Source organism: Brienomyrus brachyistius, chromosome 6, assembly GCF_023856365.1.
Source record: "Brienomyrus brachyistius isolate T26 chromosome 6, BBRACH_0.4, whole genome shotgun sequence".
Classification (NCBI taxonomy): domain Eukaryota; kingdom Metazoa; phylum Chordata; class Actinopteri; order Osteoglossiformes; family Mormyridae; genus Brienomyrus; species Brienomyrus brachyistius.
The window spans coordinates 24,168,572-24,193,655 of NC_064538.1; the positions used below are offsets into that span (position 1 = coordinate 24,168,572).

At 41.2% G+C, this 25,084-nt stretch overlaps 2 protein-coding genes across 7 annotated transcripts in view; both read left to right on the top strand.

Annotated features, from left to right (window-relative positions):
* The first annotated feature begins 205 nt into the window (after window positions 1–205).
* On the top strand, window positions 206–8,697 carry LOC125745079 (eukaryotic translation initiation factor 4E type 3-like). The gene is made up of 7 exons (XM_049017564.1): window positions 206–626; window positions 2,590–2,662; window positions 3,132–3,226; window positions 3,398–3,458; window positions 3,539–3,605; window positions 4,084–4,239; window positions 5,553–8,697. Exons 1-7 carry the CDS (start codon window positions 448–450, stop codon window positions 5,597–5,599), a joined length of 678 nt encoding a protein of 225 aa, XP_048873521.1. The 5' UTR covers window positions 206–447; the 3' UTR covers window positions 5,600–8,697.
* A 1,781-nt stretch (window positions 8,698–10,478) lies between these two features.
* LOC125745075 (forkhead box protein P1-B-like) overlaps window positions 10,479–25,084 on the top strand; it is a 61,711-nt gene continuing 47,105 nt past the window's right edge. The window contains exons 1-5 of one of the 6 annotated variants that reach the window (XM_049017553.1): window positions 10,480–11,139; window positions 12,230–12,323; window positions 12,428–12,503; window positions 14,571–14,675; window positions 24,868–25,037. The gene's annotated coding sequence lies outside the window, so the exon portion shown is untranslated. Of the gene's footprint in view, window positions 11,140–12,229; window positions 12,324–12,427; window positions 12,504–14,570; window positions 14,676–24,867; window positions 25,038–25,084 lie in introns of all 6 variants that reach the window. The other 5 variants (XM_049017554.1, XM_049017556.1, XM_049017557.1 and 2 more) reach the window with 5 other exon arrangements.

The window sequence follows — 25,084 nt, forward strand, 5'->3', positions numbered from 1 at the left end:
GTAAGGTATTTTATACCTAATTCGCAAATTGGCTGTAGTGTGTTATACGACTAGGCAATGTGCGATATTAATACCAAAATCGCCCATCCACATGCATTTCCCACGTTGGAAGGACCGCGATACTCATACTGTCAAGATCTGTTTTTTATGTCCCCGTTTCCTCATTATTGGGCCTATTAATATCGCCATGTCATGCAGTGTGTTTAGATTGACGTACGGGGTGATTGTTGCCGTGTCAATGCCCGACTCCAGCAGCCAAGCGCCTGGTTTCGGCGGTCAGTGTGTGCGGACGCCGACCGGCGTCGGGGGCGGGGGTTGGTGCCGGGCTGATGACGCGGAGTACAGGGCCGTGAGTCAGCAGCTGTACGGACCGCCGCTGTAGGCGCGCAGAAGCGCCTTTCGTTCCGCCGAACACAGACTCGGCTACCCGCTTTCCGCACGGTGAACATGGCGCTCCCCGCATCCCCGGATCTGCAGCTGAGCACGGCGGCACAGAGCAGCTCGGTTGGCGGCGGCAGCGAGCGCGACCTGCGCCTCGAAGAGAAGGAGTGGAAAGAGATAACGCGAAGGGAAGACGACGGCACCTCTCTGCCGCTGCATTCACCCTGGACCTTTTGGATTGACAGGTACGAATGAAGACCAGCAAATCCACCTGCTTTATTGTATATTTTGGCTTAAAGAGAAAAGCGTATCTGCAATGGCCTCCGTGTGTAGCTTAGCTGGGCGATTTGCTAACCTGCTAGCGGTAGCTACATGGACACGATTGTTATTTTTTTTGCTGAAGTATCATCGTATCGGTTTTAATATTGGTAAAGTGGCGGCCAGATTTCCGTGTTGACGCGTCTGGTTTATTAGTTACAAAGTAAACGCCGGGTTATTGGCCCTTCAAACAATAGGATGGACTCGTTCAACGAAACATCACAACAAATACAAGATGATCTGTATGATCTCAAGTATCCATCCATTCACGATCCGAGTGTTTGCGTTGTCAACTGGCTGTTTAAGTATCTAGGTACTTATAAGAGGATATGCGTTACTTATAAATCCACAAGTTGCCATGTTTATTATGCCGGCTAATATCATTTTCACTATCCGCCCCCCCAATCTAGCGTCATTTTAATAAGTTTTCAAGCAATTTGAAGGTAGCGATGGAGTCAATGGGCAGTGTGGCTAAAATCTTCGACGTATTATTCATCTCTATGCGCCTGTCGCTCCATTTTATAGTTAATCAACTGCAAAAGATGAATATTTCTTACTTGGTAGTTTTGACTATTCATTATTAAGCTTCTTTATAGTGTGCTACGATCTGTGGTGTGTTGCTATAATTTATAAACCTGTTTGCAGTAAAATAGTAACGGTGGTTTTATAGTAGAAGTGCTGCTCTTAAACTTATTCAACGACAAAAAAATTATATATTTATCTAATCTAGTATTTAGCTAAAGTTTCATAGTAGTCTCATGATGCCAGTAAGTGTTTTTTTCTAAATTGAAACTTGAGTCTCCATAGTGTTGATTCTCCAATTCAATAGTCCTGAAGAAATGCTGGGCAATATTTTTCAGGTGTAGGCAGTTCTGCTGTATTCTGTTGTCAAAGCCACTGTGTTGTTGTAGAGTTTGTTAAATCACAGTGTGGTTTGCAGTGTCCCTTATTTGTAAAACTGCTCAGCCAGCTCCATGTTGTTGATTTGTACAGCTGTCATGAAGGCTAGTACTGGAACTGTATGTAGTGGAGAGACAGGAGGTGGTGGGGATCTGCTTGTTTTGGATCTGTGGATTCATACCCATATCTGGGAGGCCCCTTGTTGACAGAGCTGTGCTGTCTAGTTTCTGTTCTGTAACTGGCATTTCATGAAGTTGAGCAGAAGAATTATAGGCAGTTCCTTCTGCATTTGTAAATGCAGGGGGTTATAATTTTGCCCCCCCCCCCCCACAAGTTACTGTAATAAGTTGTTTATGGTTTGTCATATTAAAGTGTTAGGCAATATAAATGCAAATTTAATCTGTTTCTAGTTGAATGATTCTGACATTTGTATAAACCATCTATTGACTTGCCTGTGTAGCCCTTCATGTACAGAAGTTTCAATTAATTGTTTTAAATTGAATCGTGGGGAGCCAGTTTGTTGAAATATGTTATGTGCCTTACAGGTGGTTTAATGTTTCTAAAGCTGGATTACTGATCTGTAATGGACAGTGACAAACTGAAAGTGTGCTGACTCATGTTTACTGCCAGAGCAGAGTCCAGTGATGATAAACTGTTACCCAGTTCACTCAGTGACCCAGAGAGACCAAAGGGGAAATACTCAATATAGAGACAAAATGGCAACTTCCCTGCGGTCAGCCCTGATACAGATAATCAGTGATGTTAACATAAGTGGCTGTAATACTGAGATGCTACTGAAGGACCTGATTATGTGTATCAGGTGTGTTAAATTAGGGCTGCACCTAAGTTCTGCTGGTAGACCTCCAGGTGAAGGAATGAGCAGCTCTGCTACAGATCTTTAGAACTGATCAATATTAAAACCCTGTAGAAAAGCAAGGTCTGTTTTGTAACTAGAAATGTCTTGTTAACTGACATTTATCTCATCTACAGGTCATTGCCAGGAACGACAGCAGCGGAGTGTGAATCGAACCTCAAGAAAATCTACACTGTTCAAACCATTCAGGTGCCTTATTGATTAATCATAGCAAGGTGTCCAGGCAAGACACAACAGGACTGTATGACAGTGGGAGTCGTAAGACATATTGTTACCCAAGACAAACTCTGTACTGCAATCTCAAGTAACAGACTTAGGAAACCTGTTGTAAAGTCACCAGCACTTCAGCCCAAGCTTTATTAACCAAGAAGTTAAACCACAAAGTGGAACAGCACCTGTATCGTTTGCTTAGGGCAGATAGAGTCTCTTGACTGGCAGCTGTTATCATGTAGCTAGCAGTAAAGGTCTATCGTTTGGTTTGTTTCGATTCCTTGGTGACTTACGATAAGAGATTAATGAGATGGCAAAGCCGTCCCCCCACAGTTGCTGTTGTTTGTGCTTCCAGAAGAAGTGAGTATTGTATTAATAAGAACAGGAGAGACACTGCTTTTAATCTTTTACTTGTCTTTCTATTTTCCTCTTGGTTTCATCCATAAAGTGTTTCTGGAGTGTTTACAACAACATCCCTGTAGTGTCCTCCTTACCTCTGAGGTGCAGCTACCACTTAATGAGAGGGGAGAGGAGGCCTCTGTGGTGAGTTTTTGCCTCAGTCCTGCAATGTTTGCGTTTTGGATCATCCGAGGCAGTAGCCAAATGCTGATTTTAAGTCAGCAAGTGGCAGATTATGAGAGTCTGGGAAACAGTGGCTTTTGGTATTCTTTTGTAGATGGATGTTTTGGTTATTGTGCCCTGTACTGTTAACAGGGAGGATGAAAGTAATGCCAAGGGTGGAGTATGGAAGATGAAAGTACCCAAAGAAAGCACTGTAAGTAGTGTGAGTCTGGCTGGTGAGTTCCTGTCTGAATGCAAATGACTCGGTTTCTTAAAAGGACTCTCTCTGGACAGTGTGCGGTTTGGAAAGAATTGCTGCTGGCTACCATTGGAGAGCAGTTTACGGATTATTGTGCTTCAGGTCAGTATTGATTACTTATTGACCGACATGTTTATAGGGGAGGGCAATGCAGAATAATGTTCATACCCAGGTGTACTAGGGCTAGCATGCAGGGAACATTTAAGCATTAGGACAATGTGATGGTTTCTGTTAAGAGACACCTTGAAATTTTTCATTTTGCATTCAAAGAAAGGTTTTCACTTTCATTAAAATAATTATACTGAAGAAACCTCCACACATTCGTCTAAGCTTTCTAAAAAGCAAGAACTATTATAAATAAATTCACTAAGTATCTTAGTCCTCTGCCTGCTTCCCCTTAGAATTAAGCCTTCAGTTTTTTTTTTCTTTAAAACCTCTTCACTAGAATTAAAAGCAGAGATTATGCAAATGCATCCCTTTCACATGTCTTCCATAGCTTTAATAACTCTGGTTCCCCATAGAAAAGCATTAGAGATGATGATGATGGTGAAGCATTTGCGCGTAAATACTCCTTTTTCAGAAGATGAAGTTGTCGGTGTGAGTGTCAGTGTGCGGGACCGAGAAGACGTGGTTCAGGTCTGGAACGGGAACTCTGCCTACGCCAGTGAAGCAAATATCCTTGGGAAAATTTATGAGCTCCTCCCACAAATATCTTTCAAAGCAGTATTTTATAAGCGTAAGTATTACAACACTCGTGTGTCTTCATTCCATTCATAACTTCTAGTGCTTTTTGTGCTATGTTGTAGACAGTGACATTATGTACTCTCCAGTGATGTCCAAAACTGATATCAAAGATTGATCCAGGTTTTAAAAAAAATGTATAGGTATCCTCTGGCGTAGCTTGATCTAAAGCACAGTCTGTTTTAATTTCCCGCACATGCACAGTTTACATCAGTTTGTAAGGTTATGTCACACGCTACAGTTAGCTTGAGGCACCTGGCTTGAAACTACAAACTACTGAGATATCAGCCGTGTGGAAATTCTTTAAATTGGAAACTTAATGGTGCCCGGCAGCTACCCGCAATGTTTGCAATGGCATCCTTTCGAAGCGAGGTAGCAAAAGAATGTAGTTAATACAACGAATCAAATTATGCACTTGCAGAAACCTTGTAAGGAAGAACACTGCAAAATTGCGAAGTGTAAGGCCTTTGCACACCAAGAATTTTTCATATAGGTTTTTATAATCCGTCATCCGATGATAACCGTTATGTACAGGAAGCTTTCAAAGAGTCCAATACGTTTTAAAATTCTGTAATTGGAAAAATTGGGAATATGAGTCAAGCAGTGAGGATGATTTTTGGTGCTCTAACTTATTCTGCGTGGGAAAAAGAGAAAATACTGGGTCCATCCGATACCGAATAGCCGGGAGAATTTCACCTGCTGATACAGGAAATACATCTTGAACCCATCAGGATAATTCTGTATTTCAGAACATCAGTGGTTCACTTTGATATGCTATTAACATTACTGGACCACATTAAAACGAAGCCCACCATTTTGTATCATTCAGAAAATTGAACTTTCATGACAGACGAAAGTTTCGGATTTGGTGTGTAAACGTGATTGACACAGCATGAGATCATGTTCATTTTTAAATGTGCTACAATTTCGGATGAAAAATATGGACTCTAAAAAGACCTTTACTCAGACGAAGAATACAGCAATGCCAAATCTATGTGTATGTATATATTTCAATATTTATTAAAAGATCAGATTGGGACTTGAAATCAGTAGCAATAAATATTGAATGGATCCTATTAGGGACGTCCCAATCAGCATTTCTAGTTCCCCATTTCATGCCTTTAATCACTCAAAGTGTGGTTCTCAGCCTTCATGGTCAGTGGAGTGTGTGGGTCCCAGCTCTTTGAATCTTTTCCTTGGTTATTAATGAAATGTACTGAATGCTTAGTTGTTTGTGCAGCTTGAGGTCCAAGAGGTCTGAACTGGTGAACCTCCAATCTGAGTGAGTATGTGACTTCTCCTCTCCAGCACATGTGGAGCACCGTGCCTTTGAAGGAGGCCGACCCCGACATTGAGGTCCATTCTGGCCCTCAGAATGAGGCCATTGGACAGGAAAGGAAAACAACTCCCTCACCGGAGCACTACTCTGCATCTTTTGGAACCTCACCAGCCGTCTTAAATGGGCCTGTCCGCCCGCACCTCTGCCGGTAGATATGTGCGTGTTTGGCACAGATGTTAGATCCCCCTTACAATGTATTTCTAGTTAGGTGCTTGTGCGGCGGGCATTGCGAGAGGACACCTGAAAATGGAACTAGTAATCATATACAGAGGTGTATTGTGTGCTTGCAATGGAATGAACTGGACTGGTGCCTGGCTTCGGCTGGAAATGACGTGGGAAATGGGACGTTCCATGTAGTCAGAGGGTGCAGGATGAATAAGCCAACAAGCCATCTTGGTGCTGCTCTCTGGATGCCACACTGGAGAAAGAAAAAAAATGAAAGAAAAAAACAACAGCTGTTCTCCTCATGGCTGTGAAATGGAGATTGGATACTGTACACTAATCTCCCCCCCTCAATGCATTTGTGTCTGTCTGTCTGTCTTATTGATGAGGAACCAGCACTGCCTCTTTGTTTTGATATGGCATCTGTGTTTGGTGCCAAAGGATTGTTCACCTTCACAGTGGTGACTCCCATCTCTACTATCCATCTCTACTATTGTTGAAAAGTGTCATGGAATCTTTTTTAGAGGTTTTTTCCAGTGTTGTCACTGGAAATTACTGCCACGTTTGCCAGTTTTATTCTAATTTTGTTTACGGTAGATGCACCATGTTCTTATTCTTATTGTATCACTTATTGATTCTGGAAAGAGAACTGATATTTAATTTTTAAAATATACACCACTGTCAAATGATACTTTTTATAGCATTATTAGTTTGGCATTTGACTTTTTTTTTTTTTTTAAACAAAACAGAAAATGTCATATTCAACGTAATTTCAGTCGAGTTATGCTTTTCTTTAAATTTCTGTAATTTTGAATGTAGAAATGCACGTTACACCCTGTGTCATGTTGTTGTTATGCATAACGTGAATTATCCGATATTCCAAAATGAATGAGTAGATGCTAGTGAAAATTGCACGGAATTGGTATTAGTTATGTATAAATGTGGTCAAAATCATGCCACGTGTTATGCAATATTTGGAGAGAGATTCATGATTTACCAAAATATGCACTTTTCCCACTGTGCCACGCTATTATGCAAACCCATGCAATTGCAACAATAGTTTTATCAAGGTGATTGCTACAGAAACACATGATTTTTTTTAACAATGTTTATTTAGAACAGACAGTAAAGGTGTTGAAAAGATTCTTACATAGATCAAAAATGAGTGTTTGATCCACTGAATTGGTTAGATTCTTCATTTCTCAGGGTAGATTCCTTCTTGCTGATGTTGAACTAGCACCCTACAGTTCGTCTTTTGAAGGCAGCTGCTGTTCCGAGGAAATATTCTGTTGCTTGATAATGCTCCATAGGTTTCAAATTGAGCAGAGATGCTGGCTGTTCCATCAGATGGGTGTTTTTGAAGCCCAGTTTCATCAAGGACTCTTCTGTCTTTCATGGCAGCATGTGATAGAGCGTTATCATGCAGGGCTATCATTTTCCTTCTTAATGCCATGGCACACCGATCTCTCAGAAATTCAATATAAGCACCAGCAGTCAAATTTACACCTTCAGGAACTTGCCAATTACCAATTAGTGTACTACCAGTTATTCCAGTGCAAGACCTCAACATCCTTGCTGGCATCTGTAGGAGAAGATAAGGACCGTCATTTCTGACCCAGCCCTGGTTCCATCCATCAGGTCCATCAGTGAACATTACAGCTTGGATGGTTTTTGAGACCATTCCACATACTTAACTTTCTGACTGAAAAATCTGGCTTTACCTACTAGCCATGGTGTTGGAATGTCCTGCATTTTTGTTAGTCTAGATACATTTAATTGCACCAGCTTCGTCAAATATCTTTGCATTTGGCTAAAGGCTTTTTCGTCAGCACTTGTTTAATGAGAGTTTGCCTTGTGAAACATCTTTTGTTTTTCTCTTATGACCTTTTTCTAACCATGTTCAGTTCTACTGTATTATTTTTGGCACATGTTTTAATCTTACACCCCCTAAATTTTATGTTTTAACAAATTTGCACAACTTGCTTAGCACTACACAATTGTGGGGAAAAAGTGGAAAAATGACAGCAGCTTTTGTACTCTGGTGCAGTAATCAATGAAATTTTCACATGATGCAGATCACAAAATGTTTTGCATACTAGCGTGGTACATAGTGTATAGAACAGATAGCTTGAAATTTGCAGATTTCCAGTCTGGTGTCATGTTGCTGTGCAGGGTGCTCCTCTCCTCAGCTGTCCGTTAGTTACACTTTGATTATTGACTTATGTGAAATAAGTTTGGCATTTTTCTGAATTTCTATTTGGCAAAATACATTGTATGTTTTGTTCAAGGTATAAAATAGATAACCTCTTAAACCATATATAATCTAACCCTTATTTCTTTACCAAAGAGGTGATCTTCCCCCCAATGTTTTACATAGCATGGTAGCTCTACTAAGAACTCCACAGATGAAACGACTGTACAATTGCCTAACTCTTTATTAAACTTCCAGTCAGTTTTTTTCAAAATTGTAGAATATTTTTATATTAATTTCCTAAGATTTTGAGTAGTCCAAAATTTAGGAATAAATGCAAAGTTTTAAATGTATTTCAGAAAGTTACTTTTTGGGGGGTTGTCAAAGCAGACGTGGTAGGTCAGGGAAAAATGCTTTAGTGACTCAGGTCTATCATGTGAGAACACGCCAAAAGCACACTGATGTCATCAAGTAGTACCAGATGTGTTGAGAGGGTCAAGGTTTTCCTCATTACTGGAACAATGTTACAATAGCACACATCCTTAATGTGTTTCTCTCATGTATTTCTGTGCTAGATCCTCAGTAAAGCTCTGAGACTTCACAATGAGTGTAGTTCTGTTAGAAAGGTGCCTTTGTGCTATCAGGGTTAAATCCTGGAGTGTGTTGGTTTTATTTCAGGATATTTAATCTATTATAATGTAAAAATAATTTTTGCCTGTAGGTTTTGGGCAAAACTTGAAAATAAAACATTGAATCTATAATTTTGTCCTGTTGATATTGTGTGTTATTTTTAGTGCTTTATAAACATGTTTTTGCTTGATGATTTGCTTTCATTTTGTTTTTAAATTAGAAGCTGTAAAATTCTGAAATGATCCTGCACTTTTTAAGCTGAAGGAGACAGCACCTGGAGTGCATACTTAAATGTGGAATTGTACTAATTTTTCAAGCCATTGTCCTATTCTCCTATTCTTTGGAAGTAACTGAAGGTGAAATCGTAGCATTAAAATGCTAATTTCATGGATGACTTTTTTTTTTTTAAGTGAACCAGCATATTTTATACCTGGTGGACGTTTTATAAGGGTGTAAGCAACTGCCTTGGGCCCCTGAAAACTATAGGCTCCATGAAGTCTGAATTTGTCAAAGTTATATTTATGGATGTTTGATAATATGATTTAAATTATAGCAACATGCCTCCCCTCCCTGATAGGAAAATTTTACTGACGGCACTCTTACCCCAACCTGACTGATGTTTTACCACTGGCACACCACACTTTGATTAGCTGCATTATTGATGTTCCATCAGTTTCCCCTCTTGTTGCTCTTGGCTCCAAAAAATAGCTCAGAAGAAGTCTGTCCACTCGTGTTGGTCCCCAGTCCCAAAGGTCCTCTAGACCAGTGTTCTCAATGGGTGGGTCAGGAATAAAAAGGACCCTGAGCTTAAAGCAGTTAAACCACCTGAAATACTATGTTTCCGAAAAAAGTTTGTTTGGACCATGCAAAATGAAGACCTACTCCCAAAACTAATATACATTTGTCCCATCACCATCCAAGACTTGTGCCCATAGTTTGCAGTGTCCTTGGTGACTTACCTTTTCAGCTATGGCACTGGGGCTTTGCCCTGCATCATCCAACTGCTTAGTTACCATGGTTGTATAATGCAATCTGACTTAACTTAGACCCTTGATGAATTTCGTCAGGCTTTCTTTGACGCCTCCATGAAAACACACACCCACAGAAACCAGACTTAGAAAATCAACTTTTTTTTCCATAGCCACACTTCATTAGATACTCTCACACAGGGAGTCAAGAATGGACAATGGATGTTGTAGTTATTGCTATTCATAATCCGTGCTGGCATTTTTTTTTACCTCTATGTTTTCTATGATGGAAAAAGGGATTTCCAAAAAAGCCTTTTCTTTCTTGTATTCAAGTGTGAGTTACTACGAGCTGTGTCGACTGCTGTTTAATATAGGCCTACTTATGTTCCAATTGTTCTAATTTTTTGTCAATATGATCCTAAAAAACTACCCACGAGATATATTTTTTAATAATTGAATACTCTTATACTAATTTAACGCAATCAGAATTTGAAAAATATGCATCTATCCTCCAACTGCTTATCTTAGTCATGGGGCGTCTGGAGCCAGACACGGGCAAGTCAGCGCAAAGGTCACCCGGAACACGGTACCTTACGAGCCCCCAAATGAGAGGCAACAGTGCAACCTACTGAGTTAGGCTGGTACACGCTTTCGAATAAGTTGCTAACAATTTCGCATGCGACCAGAGAGTGGTGGTATGCATCCACCAGTTTTTAAAATACCGTCATTGCACGTAAGGTTATTGTAAAATGTATTAAAAAATCAATTAATTGACGTATGTGGTGCAGATATGAAAACATTTTTTTATCCGTCTCGACGCTATTTATTTTTCCTCAGTTTTGTAAAACCATACGAAAATGAATACTCTAGTATTGCAAGTTGTATTTTTTTTCTTCCACCGCAAGATTATTAGTCAGAAAAAGAAACGCCGCTGAATTCCACCTCAGACTAAGGCGTTTCCTCCTTCCTTCCTCCGTCTTTTTACTCAACTTTCGCCTGACCTGCATAATTTAACCTAACTGAACTGGGGGAAAGGCTCCATCTTTCAGCTTCAGCTGCCTTGGGGGGGGCAAAAAAGGAACCTTCACTTTGTGACAAGTAAGAAACAAAGACTTCTTTAGCGATAGCCAAACACTCTCCAAAGTTTCGAGGCGAAAACCACCTCAGGACTTAAATAGTCGATATTTACACATTACTGCGGAAACGCAACTGAATTTTGCAAACCAGTCTTCTGTTTACGCAGCAGGTGGATGTGACGTCACGGCCCTGGAACATCAAATAATAACAACAATCCGAATCCGCCAAGCCTCCCGTGTCTAGAGGCGCATGTGATTGTAGTATCGCCGCGGGCGGGCTGCGCCTCGTATCCGGGAAAGAAGCCGCCATGGAGCTGCGATCTCTCCGCACTCAGCACACGCCGCAGTCGCTCTTCCTTGCGGTCAAAGTTAATTCGCCTAAAGCGGAGTAATATTCCCGTTTGCGGAGAGTCTGCGCTGCCTCGCTCTTGGTGAACAGGATCGCCCGCGCGGTTCGGCCGGCGTGTCAACAAAGTATTATAATTCTTCTTTTTTTTCTTGTTTGCCATCAACGATTTTTCCGTCTTCGGTAAGTTGGTTACCCGCTAACATGCCGGCGGGATTGTTATACGATTTTTTTCTCCCACTGTGTTCATATGGAGTGTGGGTTTTCCAGGTTTTGTGTTCTGTATGGATATAACTAGCGAGACGAATTCGTGTAAAAGCCCAACGCTGATAAGTATGACTGCCACACAGTGCGGCGATATTTTTCGTTTATATTGGGAAATGTACTGTAAGGTTAGGCATCTTACGTTTAATTCGCGTGCAATCTCTAATTTACACTGAACCCCCGTAAGTTACGGATGCGAAATACTGGAAATGAAAGTTGACAGGTCGGTGTTTTTATGTGTTCAGTGAGTGCAAACACGATTTGTCTGGTAAGGACTGGAACTAAGTGGACGTAAGTAACCAGCTGCAGTCCAGTGAACTCTAGGCTGGAGTCGAGATGTTCGCACACACGTGTCAAAAATTCGCAGCCGGCTTCGTCGCGACTCTGCGGGGTTTAGCTGTGATCGCCGTTACATGTGTCCTTATGGACTTTACTTGAACCATGAATAATGAATTCTGGACTGTGTCGCTCCGGTTTGTGCAGAATATTGGTATGCTGGTTTGGAAGAAAGGGCCCTGGAAAGATGTGGGAGAACAGTACTTTGATTTTAACTGATCTTTATTCTTGCGGACGTGCCCCATATTTTGTCATATATAGTTTGTAATTTTATGGTTATTAATAATAATGATAATAATATTCTACTGTTTAACAAAGATGCATTTTGGTTTCTTTTAATGCGCTTAGATTTTTTTTAGGATTCCTCTTTCAGTTTACACTTTTACATTTTGATTAGAGGACCAAAATCATGGTGTAGTTTCACTTCTTAAGAAAGTATGGTTCACAGTTCGATTTTTTAATTCTTTGTCTAACTACATTTTGCCTTTATGCACAAACTGGAGTGTGGCTAACTTACACAGTTTGTGCCGAGTTTGAGAATCTGACTCTGCATGACCTATAGCTGAAACATCTTTCATCTGGGCCTTTATACCCTTACAGAGGGTTATAGAAAATAATATTTCTTGTTTAAGAATATCTTATTTAAGAATATAAAGATGCCTTGTGCCCGTAGCTTCCGGGATTGGCTCCAGACCCCCCCACGAACCAGAAGGATAAAGCGGAAAGTGGATGGATGGATGGAATATCAAGATATGATATTAATTGGGGTGAGAAGCCCTTGTCTTATTTTCCTCCATACATTGCTGAGCAATATCGGTAAATTGGCTTTTCGGGGGGCTCTGATAGTTCTTGCCATTTCATTTCACAATAGCAAGTGCAAGAGGAGTGAGGATGAGAAACCAAGAGCCATAACAATGACGCACGCAGGACGAATAACGAACAGCCGGGTAAATATTTAACTTAGGCCTCAGTCCATAGAGGAAAACAAACAAACTGCAGACAAATAAACAGGAAAGCAAACTTTGAAGGCTGTGCCACCTGTATATGCAGAGGTTAGCCCCACCCTGTTCTGAATTAAAGGTTGAAGAGGCCCCTCCTGTGAAGTGAGAGCTCAAGATGAGTGTGTTTCAGGCCATCACCAAGAAAATGGTGTGACATATGGAGGAGAGAAAAAAGAAACTGCACACACAAGAAAGCTGCTTGTCCCAGCATATCTCCGTTGTTTGGATAGGCCTCCTGGTTATGGGAGTGTAGGCAATTCTCTTGCTCCACCCTGTTCCCACTAGACTCTGTTGCCGCGGAGCAATCAGTGTGACTGCTCCGGCCTAGATCTCACCATTAAGCTGAACGTTTGCTAATCTTATGTGTAAAAGCCAGAATGGATAAGCTTCCTAATAACAATAGTATGCAGCCGTATACCTCATAAAGGCTTAACACACAAATGGACGGTTTCAAAACCAGTACTGAGCTGGCGCTCTAACAAACCTGTTTTTATTTTTGTTTAACTGCTCTTGCTTAGGTCTCAGGTGCCACCGGCGTCTCCACCTTTTGCAGAAATGCGCTTATTTTTGTGTGACAGGCTTGTTTCTTAGTGTCATCCTCATAACATACAAATAGCATGAAAAATGTACATTTGTGTCTTTTTTTCTGGGGGAATTTAATTTTAGCAGCTCTGGTGTTTGTATTGGAACAACAGTTCACTGATGCAAGAATGTAAGACTGTTCAAATGAGACAGGACAATGGATGATACAGAAAAATGGGGGCAAATAAAACACTGTTCTGTTGCAAAAACAAAGGGTTTATGCTTGATAAATAGGCTGAAATCTTCCAGGATTAAATATGTAAAAACTTGAAAAATATAATGAACGAAACGTGCTTGTTCTGGAACTGATGGAGTATGAGACAGAAATCGGGAAGTCTATGCTATTTATTAACTATTATAGATGGAAAAATAAGATATATCTAGATGGAATGGAGGTATGCTGCTCTGCTGGCTGTTTTCTGAGAAGCCAACTGCGAAAACAAACTGACAGTTGGTGAATAGGGGATGGGTCCTTTTCTGCAATGCAGGTCAGTGGCCTGTACATAGAAGTGTGATCTGCTTCAATTTTGAGGACATACTGACCCTCTCGGAGCGTCTTTGTAAACCGTTACATGTCCTTTTGCATTTGCAGCAGTTCCCACACTTATAAAGTGCTGTTTCTTGCTCCGAAAATGGGCAACGGAACCGTGATATTTATTTATTTCTTTGGGTTTTAATTTCTGTAGGAAATCAATGTTCAATGAATTTTGTGGTTAATCCTTGGCCGCCCTCTTGCTCACATGGCCTTGAGTGATTCATGCAGATGTTTGCTTTTTGACAGAGAAGCTTAATAGTTCCTTTTTTTCTTACCACACCCAGAAAAAGTACATATCTGCATTTCTGTTTGTCTGACACATGGCATATGTAAATATGTGTGCATATGTGTGTTTGTAGGCATTCTGGCCAACGGATCTGGTGTGTGGACACTGCACGTTTAGTGTTTGTTTTATACACATCAGAAATGTGCGTGCGTAACGCACTGTTACCTGTGTATACCGTGAACATTTTCTAAAAATTTGAATTCCTGAAATATGTGGCTGCCCCCTTTGTAATGTTCTGTGAGTTTTAACTGAATTTTCAAGTGTAATTTGCTATACTCTTGGCTAAAGTGAGGTTGCTGGACTGAATCATGCATGGTTATCAAGTGTGTATCTTATGTTTGAAAATCAATGTATGTTTTGTCTTTTCAAATGGATCTTTCATGTTGGTGGTATAATAAATATTCTTGACCTTAATGTATAGATTGTTTCTTTGTTTCATACCCACACATTCATACCCTAAACAGTCCTCCATTCAGTTTCCAAGAGTCTTTTTTTCCCCATGATATTACTCAAAGTTGCTTCCTTTCTCCTTTCAGCTTCTTTACACAAACTTTCAGTGTTTCTTTGTTCCTGTTGCTTTCCTGAGCGGTTGTTCATTTCTTTCTTTCAGACTGTGACAGCTTTCCTGCTCAGCAGCCATGTTCAGGAAGTAGAGCGGGCTGATGGTCTGTTGTAGCGCCGTAATGACCATCTTACAGGAAACTGTTGGGAAGAGGTGAGGAATCCTTCGGCAGTGTCTCCCTCATCATAGACTAACTGTGACCTTTCTTCTACTGACATACTGCTATTTCATTCAAATTAGTGGTTGACATATTACTACCGTTTTTACAGATGTTCGACTGCATATTTATAGAGCAGTATGTCATTTGGGACCTTCTTGTTTTGGTGTCAGTACATGTGCACATGCATTGGGCCTGTATTCCTGGTGTGGATTATAGGGCCCCATCCGTTTACCCCTCCAGAAACTTGGGGAAGGAGATCCAGAAGAGCACTGTGCATCAAGTTGTGAAGCCCTTGGGGTTTTTATTCTGGCTTTTAGTGTAACTTGGAAATCTCCAGATGTAAAAGCATAAGTCTTTGAATACTGTCAAAATTGCCAATTATGCTATAGAACATAATTTATGAGCTTTTGTAATATAAACTGTATTGTGAATTTTATATCATGAAATTTCACTATGTGAAAGGACATGAACTTGATTTCCAGAATTTATTTTCGGGGTTGCATTAGAAGCCAAAGCCAGCCTCTACCCTGTAAGTCCTTCTAGGTCATTCTAGAACTCTGTCAGTTCTGTTCTCCATGGTTTATTCCCCACCCCCTCCCATTGCCTGAAGGCCAATTATTTTTTTCCTTTCCAAGGCAGAGACAGTCAACGGAAGGCTTGTGAGGAGGAGAGTATTTGCTTACAGTTAGCCTCGAAAATGTGAACTCAGGATGCGGTTTCACACAGGATATGTGCTCATCCCCCCCCCCAATCTGCATGCATTTGATCATCCCATAAAATAATACCAACGACACAGAGTTTGGGGGGGGGGGGGGTTGGCTTTGGGCTCGGTGCCATCAGGAGAAAGTGTCATGTGACCGGCCTGGCGCTGCTGATTGTGGCCTTGAGAGCATGATGAACGGCATGTCTGCTGACTTGTGGCATCCCCTCCTTTTTCTCCTGGCAGCCTGGCTTTTCTAGATCTTTTTGCCTTTGCCACTGTGGTAAACAGTCTTTCGAAGACTGAGGCACACATGTCATGTTGGCTGTGAACAATACCATGATTTAAACGCTGCCAAGTGATTGGCTCAGCCCATACCTGTATTCAGAATGACTGGCCCCCTCTTAGGAAATTCGTTCATGCCTATTTTATTTAGGTACCCAAAGTTATTTTTCATTTCACAGCAGCAGCGTTCCTTATGAGACTGGAGTCTACGACTTTGCATGTGGACTCCAGTGTCCCAGCCAAATACCTGCTCCAGATAAAGCTGTCACCTGTGCCTTGACATGTTGTTTTTTAATTTGTGTGTTTATGTATCTTATATTCTTTTTTTCATATGCCCTGGCTGTAAAATTACCATCCTTTTCACTCAGTTAATAGATATAATGTCATGCAGGAGAGAAGAGCTGCAGTTAGGAATCCTTGGGATGTTGCAAGTGCCCGACTTGTTAGCGATGGCATCGCATGTGAGGCACATGTAAGGCAGGATGAATGATCCTACCTTGGTCAATCGAGGCCCTCACTGCCCTTGGATGAACACAACCTTCTCAAGCTGTCTGAAAACTTCAGGGTGTAACCGGCAGATTCAGAATGTGACCCGTTGGGCGGCGTCCTGCTTTAGTAATTCTGGAGGACCCAAGCACAGTGTTTCATGGTTACAAAACCAAGTATCCCCTTCCATCCATGCATTCGTACCCCACGCTATTACACATTTTATTTTTTCTTAGCAGACACTTTTATCCAAGGCAAAGTAGAAGTTAGGCAAGCAGCATGTTGCATAGATATGACTGTCAAGGAGTCAACTAGGCATAAGTGCAGCTAGGCTGACCTTCCAAACGATGTCTGGGTAGAAATGGAAGCGCTATTGGAACAAAAGCTCCATTTTCCAAGGAAACAAAAATATAAGACGACAGTTATTCTAATCAGAGGAAAGGGCAACATTAAGAGCATTGGACGGTGGAGGTCTTCCTGGATCAGTTCGGTTTTGAGGCTTTTCTTGAAGGTGGAGAGGGAATGTAATGAGCAGCTCATTACACAGTCAAGGAAAAAACACATGAGTGACACTTCTCACCTGCTGGAGGGATCTTGTATATCCATTGGTAAGAAAGCAGAGCAGAGTGGCGCAGCGGAAGCGTGCTGGGCCCATAACCCAGAGGTCGATGGATCGAAACCATCCTCTGCTAAAATTTTGGGGGCAGCGTGTGGCTCAGTGGGCTAAGCCTGGGTCCTTGTAATCAGAAGGTCGCAGGTTCGAACCCAGCCTCAGCACGTCTGTGGGTCCTTGAGCAAGACCCTTAACCCCCAGCTCCCTGGGTGCCGCTACGGGTGGCAGCCCTTCGCGGTCAACTTACTCCACAAAGAGCAAGTTGAGGGAGGCGTAAAGATAATTTCCCTACAGGGGATCAATAAAGTATCAATTAAAACCAAGGAGGTTGAGATGGGCTTTAGATCCCATAATTAATAATTGTATAAATACATCTATGGTTAGGGTCAAGGGTTAAGGTTGTCATAGTTCGGGTTAAGGTTTTGCCCATTGAAATGAATGGACGGTCCCCGCAAAGATATAAAAACAAATGTGTGTGTGTGTGTGTGTGTGTGTGTGTGTGTGTGTGTGTGTGAGGCAGATAAAGGAATATTGAATGGGTTTAGAAGGGTGACAAGTTTATTTAATACTGAGTAATAATAAGGGGATTAATATTATGAATATTAATAAAAGACTAAGAATAATTATGAAAACCACAAAGCACTTATTTGGAAATGAAGACAGTTATGTTAACGACAATTAACCTGCTGTAGCATGCCTTTCTAGCTTTGCCGGCAGCCTTGGTATTGTTCTTTGCCATTATTTTACTTTTGAAAACTTAATAATTTACCATAACAATTCATTGTTCCGCTGCATTGCAATATGTAGCCATCCTTGCGTGATTGGCTAATTGTTGCACACAGCATGCTTTTATGTGTACACGCTCAGCAAGTCATCATGGTTTCAATAAAATGATGACATAGATTGCCGATAGTCAGTGTTGTGATACCGTTTGTCATAGTTTGCATTTGTATAGTCAAGTTGAAACTTAATTTTGAAGCTCTTAGTTTATTGAACCAGCTTCCTGAAACAGATCCGAGTTAACAGACCTGAGACTGTCTGAGAATTCCAGTGCGACCCAGTCTTTTTTGAAAGTTCTCTTTTCCCAAAAGGGAGAATCATAAATAGTTTAACCATTCCATTTCTCGAGAAGTGTGATGGAGCCCCTCGTTTTGCCTCGACCTAGGCTATAGCCTTGGGTACACTATGCATTAATCTGCCCCGAATCATGAAATATGCAGCATGTCATATCCTGAAGTGTTTTTTACAGACTGTCCTCGACTTCTAACCTATGTAATTAGCGAGAGAACATTTTAAAATGGATTTGAGAAAGCACTTCTTTACACAGCATGTAGTTAGAATATGGAATAGTCTTCCTGTTAGTGTAGCGCAAGCTAAAACCCTGGGTTCCTTTTAAATCAGAGCTAGATAAGATTTTAAGAACAAGTTGAGTTCTCCCCAAACAAGCTTGATGGGCCAAATGTCCTCCTCTCCTTTGTAAATTTCTTATCTTCTTCTGCAACGTACAATGACTCCCCCCAAACAACCAAAAAATTGTGCTAGGCTGCACTATGCTACCTAGTGTGCGTTATATACCACGGGAAAATACTGTACTGTATGGCAGCACATTCCATTTCGAGGTACTGTCTGTCAGAACAGAACCCAGGTGTAGGTCAAGGACATTCTGTGTCATAATTTCCATTGTCCAGTAATTACCAGATTTTGACCAGGAAAATCTGTTGAAGAAAAAAACCTCTCCGGTCGTAGTCTTTGTAAATGTTGTGGTTAAAACAGTGCTATATCAATAAAGATTGATTGATTAATTGAAAATAATTCAAACTAAGCAGAATTTGAATTGTATTAAAATATGCTTGCAGAATGAAACTGCAACTGTTATTTGTTTTATTCACTCTGGTAACACGCGCTCGGTAATAGGCACAGATAATAATTGAATGGAATATCGCCCATTTGTCTGGGACATTGAAATCTTACCAGATGCGCAGACCGACACCAGTTTTTTCTAACACAAATACTGGTCTGCATACGTGTTTTTAAAGTCTTGCTTGTAGTCATAGTGCACAATGGTACTAAGCAGGAATCAAGCTGTTTACTCAAAAGCCACTCTACTGGGATGGTTTGTGAGTCAGTTTTTTTTTCATTGCCATGGTGACTCTGGATTAAGCTCTGTAGAGAAGACACTGAAAAAAACTGAAAATCACCTCACTGCCCGGGTTCTGACGCAAGCCTGCATTAGTCTTTATTAATTACCTTCGGCACCTGTCCTGACCTGTACTGTGCCAGAGCTCCTGCCCGTGACGCTGCGATGACAGCGTGCGTGCACATCTGCATGCTACCTTCACCCAAGGACCTGCCCTGGCATGTCCTAATGGAGGCATTTAATGGCCTTCAGGCTCTAATTAGCCTTCTGAAATGGCAGTATATTTATATACATCAATGGTTCTCAACCAGTTTCAGTCTCCGCCCACAGCCAGTTCACATATTTGTCCCAGTCCACCACCTGCATGCCTGAGTGAGGTTGGGGTGTTTGTAATTAAGATCAGGCATGTTGGTGGGGAAACAGAGCAAAAAACATGAGCTGGCTTGGGGGACTGGAAAACCACTGATAAGTGCTGTGTAAGTATGTCCTGCCTATAGTGTAGTTTGCATGTACTTGGCCAGCAGTGGCCTGTAATGAAGCACTTTCAAATTATAAATGAGGTTGGTGACTCTGATGTCCCACATGCCCTTTGCACGTGTCCTTCACAGCTGTCATCCTTTTCAACTGTGCATTATTTTTGAGTCATTAAAAAAAAAATTGTGTATTGGGTTTTTTTTTTTTTTTTTATTAAATGGATTAATTTGTGAGCTGCAGAGGAAATGATGACTCTGCGTTCCGTCCAATAGGGTTAGTTTCACAGAAACACCAGCTGGGCATCACCCTGCCTCACAAACATCGACATGGAACTTCCGCTGTTCTCCGGTTTGAAAAGCACTTCTCGGATTCCTGGGGGTGCTCCATGCTTCCCAAGAGCAGATGGCGTCCCGTAATAATTTCAATGGCTCTTTGTTCGTGCATTCTCTGTGTGCCTGTTGCTGCAGGGAGGTGGGTGGGTGAGCCGAGCCGCGCCAAGTCAGACCCCTCCCTTTCCTGGCGGGGAACCGGGGGCATGTCCGCGACTGGTCACGCTGGAGCATGGTTTTCAGTTTTATGAGACTGCTGTGTTTTCGTAGAAACCCCCCCCCCCCCGACCCCCCACCCTTCCAAACTATGCTTGTAGATATTTATGGAAAGAACTGACTTTCAAAACTTTGCTGAGTGATGCCACCCATTTCGCTCCTGAGTCAGCAGCCACTTAGTTGAAGAAGCTGGTTACTTAGAAAGATTTAACACAGAGACATTTTAATAATGTGCCTTTGGGATACGGCTGTGAATCGGTATTTAGAGCTTCTCTCCCTCTCCTCTTTGCTCCCTTTTAAAGGGAGTTGAGAAGGATGTCAGGGGAAGAACGGCAGTCTCATTTGCTGATTTTTAGCTTTTTTTTGTGAACTGCCCGTCAAAAAAGATTCTTCAGAAATGATCTCTCAACGGCAAGACCTGTTTTGAAAATGCAGCATTCAAATGAAATTAAGTTATATGTGTTTCTGGTACACAAAAAAACTGTTAGGCCTATGATGCTGGAAAGAAAGCTTGCCTTCTCTCAGTGTTGGTTAATGTTTGTATGTATAGAAAAATCTAATCTAAATTACTGAAGAGCTTAATGGAGACACTTTTGTAGTTTACATTTTTGGGTGCTTACTCTTTAAACTTGGTTTGTTGTGCGGTATCGATTATTTTTTTTGGAAATTAGCGCTAAACAGCATTTATTAATTAAAAAACAACTCCTTTTTTATGTAAAAACAGACGGTCTGTATTGTGCAGCCCAAATCCCAGCTCAGTTTGTTCCCTTGTTCTTTTCTGAATCCCTTGTTTTCGTGACTGTAACGTGGTTGTAGTATTTGTAAATTAGAATGATCTAAATAAGGGCCAGTGGATGGTGGAGTTTTGGACATGCATTCTCTGTGGTCGCTGCATCATGTTTTGAGCTAAATGGTAAGAGATCATAATTGGCTAACTCTGGGTTTTTCAGGGTGGTATTTGAAATGTCTTTGGTTACTGTAAACCTAAATCATTTTGTCAGGCATGTGTAACAATTTCACAATTCATCCTGTTTGTGGGTGGATTAGGTGCTGCTGAGTTAGATTACACTAAGCATCAATCAAAAGATGGAGAAACTTGTGAAGTTACTGAATTGTGGTGACAGTAATCTGAAGTATGTGCTTGATCTTCATGGAAAAAGTACATGTTCTCCCACAGCCTGTCCGTCTATGACATGTTTCACGGCACATTTCTTAAAAAAAAAAAAAAAAAAAGACAAATTTAAGTTTGTCCCTTAGCAGTTCTTCACAGTCAATTATGTTTTTTTATCAAATTCCTGATGTTAAGTATAGATTAAATGCTTTGCATTGTGTTGGGGAGAAATACTGTATAGATTTCAACAGAACTGGTTTACAGTGTAACTGGACTTTGGACGCAAAATGACTTTGTGGATCCGTTTGGTTGGAAATGCATATCTCTGTGTTTGGGTGTGCTGAGTGTTCCACCCAGGTCGTAGGTCAGGGTGCAGTTAGGTAATTTAGTGTGACCCAGCGGAAGGGGCAAGAATGCAGTGTAGAGGGCTCCGGGGGTATACAGGGCTCCCTGTGCGACTGGTTTTCTGCCTCATTTTCTGTGTTTTTGCATCCTCTTTTTTTCTCCATGTAGTACCATGTATGTGAGTGTATTATAACCCCCTGGGACAGGTGAAGGTGAACAGGGCCCTATAAAAATGCCGGGGTATCTGGCTCATGCATGCTGACTCCCTAGTTGCCACGCCTCACGAGATGCACCCCCCTGACCCCTAGATCATGCGACGTCACTATTCACTGCCCGTGAAGATGCAGTGCATGGGTCTTGTAGCTCCATTGCTGTGAGATCACTGGTCTTGGCAGGCTACACGCTTCGCTAAAGAGGACAGGTTACAGTGTCTGAAGGGCGTCCATTAGGGAGAGTCAAATGCAGCTGCTGCACAGTAGCCAAGTACTTGCCTATTAAGGAAGACAGGGGCACTTTTCAGCTGGAAACACCACTTTTTGGTTGCTAGACTAACTACAGACAACTGGCATGTGTGTTGCTTTAATCAGCAATCAACCTTTTTTTAGTGCCAGTGATTTTTTATTCATTTTATTTTGTATCAGATAATTTAATGAAAGTTTTTTTTACTTATGCAAAGCGAAAAAGTATACATATGCATTAATTAACCTAGAAAAGGCAGAACTGGCAAAATGTTGCTGATAAGCATGAAGCAGATTTGAAGCAGATAGGGGTTTGGTTGTTTTTGATGTGCTTGGCAGTGGTGGGGAAATGACTGGGTCTTTTAGCTTATTAAACATCCTTGCGGTATAGGTTTAAGACTTGAACTATTTGCTGCCGTAAGCACTTGTGCCATGCTCTGCTCTCCTGTGGATGCCTGCTGATGCCCTTTGACTTGCTTTGCGTGGACGCTAATGAGCACAGCTAATGCTTTATGAAACCTGTCATTGTGTGTCATCTTGTGAGGTCGGGGTGTTTGTATGGAGTGTTTGGGGTATGCAAACTAAAAATTGTGTTGAATCTGTATAATTGATATTTGTAAACCTGTTTGTGAGCTATTGTGTTTTTTTTTTTTTTTTTTTGGGGGGGGGGGGGGGGCGTTGTCAGCGGATTGTAGAGGATTACATTTGTTTTTATGATGTTTAATATCCTTCACCTTCAGTAATGCCCTCCAGTGTGCAGCAGCTGATGAAAATGCACTTGATGCTCCAGTGAAGGCCTTTTCCAAAAACTGTCAGGCAGCCAGTGATGTCTCTAGAAGTTATAACTTTGATGCTTCAGAACACACACTACCATGCGCCAGTGTGTGTGTCTGTGTTTATGTGCATTTGTGTTTGTGTACGTGTGTTTCTGCATCTATATATGAGCCGTGCGTGCGTGCATTTGTGTGTGTGTGTGTGTGTGTGTGTGTGTGTGTGTGTGTGTGTGTGTGTGTGTGTTGCAGGAAACATCCTCAGGATGTTTAAAAAAGCACTGAGCTGCCTGGTTACTTTTACCAGTCTAGGATTTATTGTTTTAATTTTTTTTTGTTTTTTTGAGGTGGGGCGGAATTTAAACCTTAAGTCAGTCGTACTTCAAAGGGCCATCATAAGCCCCTGATGTGTCTGAGCCGAAGTTGCTGAATTAGATCACGTTCCTTTGCATCTGAGAAGGAGCCATGTGACCTCTTACCCAAGTAGACTTTTATGGTGGGCAGTAAATTAAGCAGTAAATTGTTTAATTTACTACACAAAACCATTTTTCTTCATCGCATGTTTTCAGACTGTGTTTTCTTGAAATTTATGCTGCATATTATTGAATCAGTTTAGAAACTTTCCATAAAAACTTTAAGCCCTGCAATGACATTAATTTGGTGGCGAGGTTATTTTCTGTATTGGGAATTTGCATGCTCAGTTCAGTGCTGAAACATAAGTATCTGACATGGCTCAATGCAGGGAGATGGTGCCACACACCAGCAGGCAAATTTCACTGTGCTTTTCTGTGAACCTCTCTGCCGCTGTTTTTATGCATTCTCAATAGCTCACTGCAGAAATGACTTATTAGCTAAATGGTTTCATTTGGTGAATTTATTGCCTGTTTGTTTTAAAGGTAATTGCTCTCAAACTGTGTTGAGCTGTAAAAAGTTATTGTTTAGCACGAGGATTAAGCCTGTGATTTTAGAGCCCTTTATAGAATTGCTGTTTTTCTGAGCCTTAATGACACTGACAGTCCTCCCCCCCCCCCCCACTTCACAGTATTTCTCTGCAGCACTGAGCACTTCTGGCAATTTCTGCTGGTTGAAATTTAAAATATACCCACTTGGATTTTAATCTGTTCAATCAACACTGATTAAAAGACAACCAGAAATGCATTGCATGACAGGATCATTACAATGCTGTTCTGTCAGCGGTCATTGGTGTACCAATATCTAAATGTGGTTTTTCATGCTGTTGCGTGTGTGTATGAGTGTGTATATATATGTCCAGGAATACTTAACTTTGTGGGGACCAAATGTCCCCACAACGTGATGAATACCCTTTTTTTTACCTTATGGGGACCAGTTTCCTGATTCCTATATGTGAAAACTGTATTTTATGGAAATTTGTTACTGCAATGCAAAAACTATAAATGCTAATGTCCGCAAAATGTATTTTGTTTGGTTACTTATGGTTATGATTAGGACTGGATAGGGGTTAAGATTGTCATAGTTAGCATTAGCATTTTTCCCATAGAAATGAATGAGTGGTCCCCAAAAAGATATGATTCCACGCCTGTGTGTGTGTGTGTGTGTGTGTGTGTGTATTTTTCACTGGGAGGCAGGGTTCCTCTAATCTACTAACCACTAATTAGCTAAGCTAACGTCTTTGTAAGTGGATTAGTTTTCCTGCTAATTTTGAAACCTGTTAGCGAACCAGTCAGCTTCTACTAAATATAGTTTATTTAGTTAAATAAAGTTTACCAGTGAAAAACATTTGTGAATCCTAGTTTCCAGTCTAGTGTCAATATGACAAGTTATCTGGCTAAGCAAGAAATCCTGCTTAGGCCCCTGGTTATTTTCCGGGTTCCGATTAACAGAGCTTTAGACCAATAAAAAGTCGAGACCCTCCTTCCTAGTTCCGGGTACGGCAAATCTGCTTTATTTGTCTATTCTGTATTTCACAAAGGTGAAAATAAAGGTCTTGTGTTTATTAAATTCCATTTGTTGATGTTATGAATTTACACTTTACGGTAAAAAATAAAAATGATCAATTTTGTCACGCTGGGGGAGGGAGGGGTTGTAGGGCCCCATGGATTTTTTTGCCTAGGGCTCCCAGGGTCTCTAGAATCGTCTCTGCCTGCAAATGAGAGTCATAGTGTCATATCACATGACCTGGCCACCAGATCTAAATACAGCAGAAATGGTTTTGGAGGGATTTGATCAGAGAGTGAAAGAAAAGAGGCCAATGCTCAGCATATATGTGGGACTTCTTTCAGGACAGCTGCAAGAGCATCCCAGGAGGCCACCTCATGAAACTGACATAGAGGAGAAAGTAGGATCAGCCAGTCCCTGGAGCAGTTGAGGTTAAGGGCCTTGCTCAAGGGCCCAATGGTGGGATCACTCTGCCGACCTCAGGATTTGAATTAGCAGCCCACAGAGCGTTTCGGTGAGTTAATGATTTCATGTATGTTATTTTAGAATCTTTCAGATTTT

Excerpts from the sequence above, each read along its gene's own strand:
- LOC125745079 (XM_049017564.1), top strand. The coding sequence starts at position 448 with ATGGCGCTCCCCGCATCCCCGGATCTGCAGCTGAGCACGGCGGCACAG. Across the intron at positions 3,459-3,538 it reads AAGTACCCAAAGAAAGCACT|TGTGCGGTTTGGAAAGAATT; the intron begins GTAAGTAGTGTG and ends CTCTCTGGACAG. Across the intron at positions 3,606-4,083 it reads TACGGATTATTGTGCTTCAG|AAGATGAAGTTGTCGGTGTG; the intron begins GTCAGTATTGAT and ends CTCCTTTTTCAG.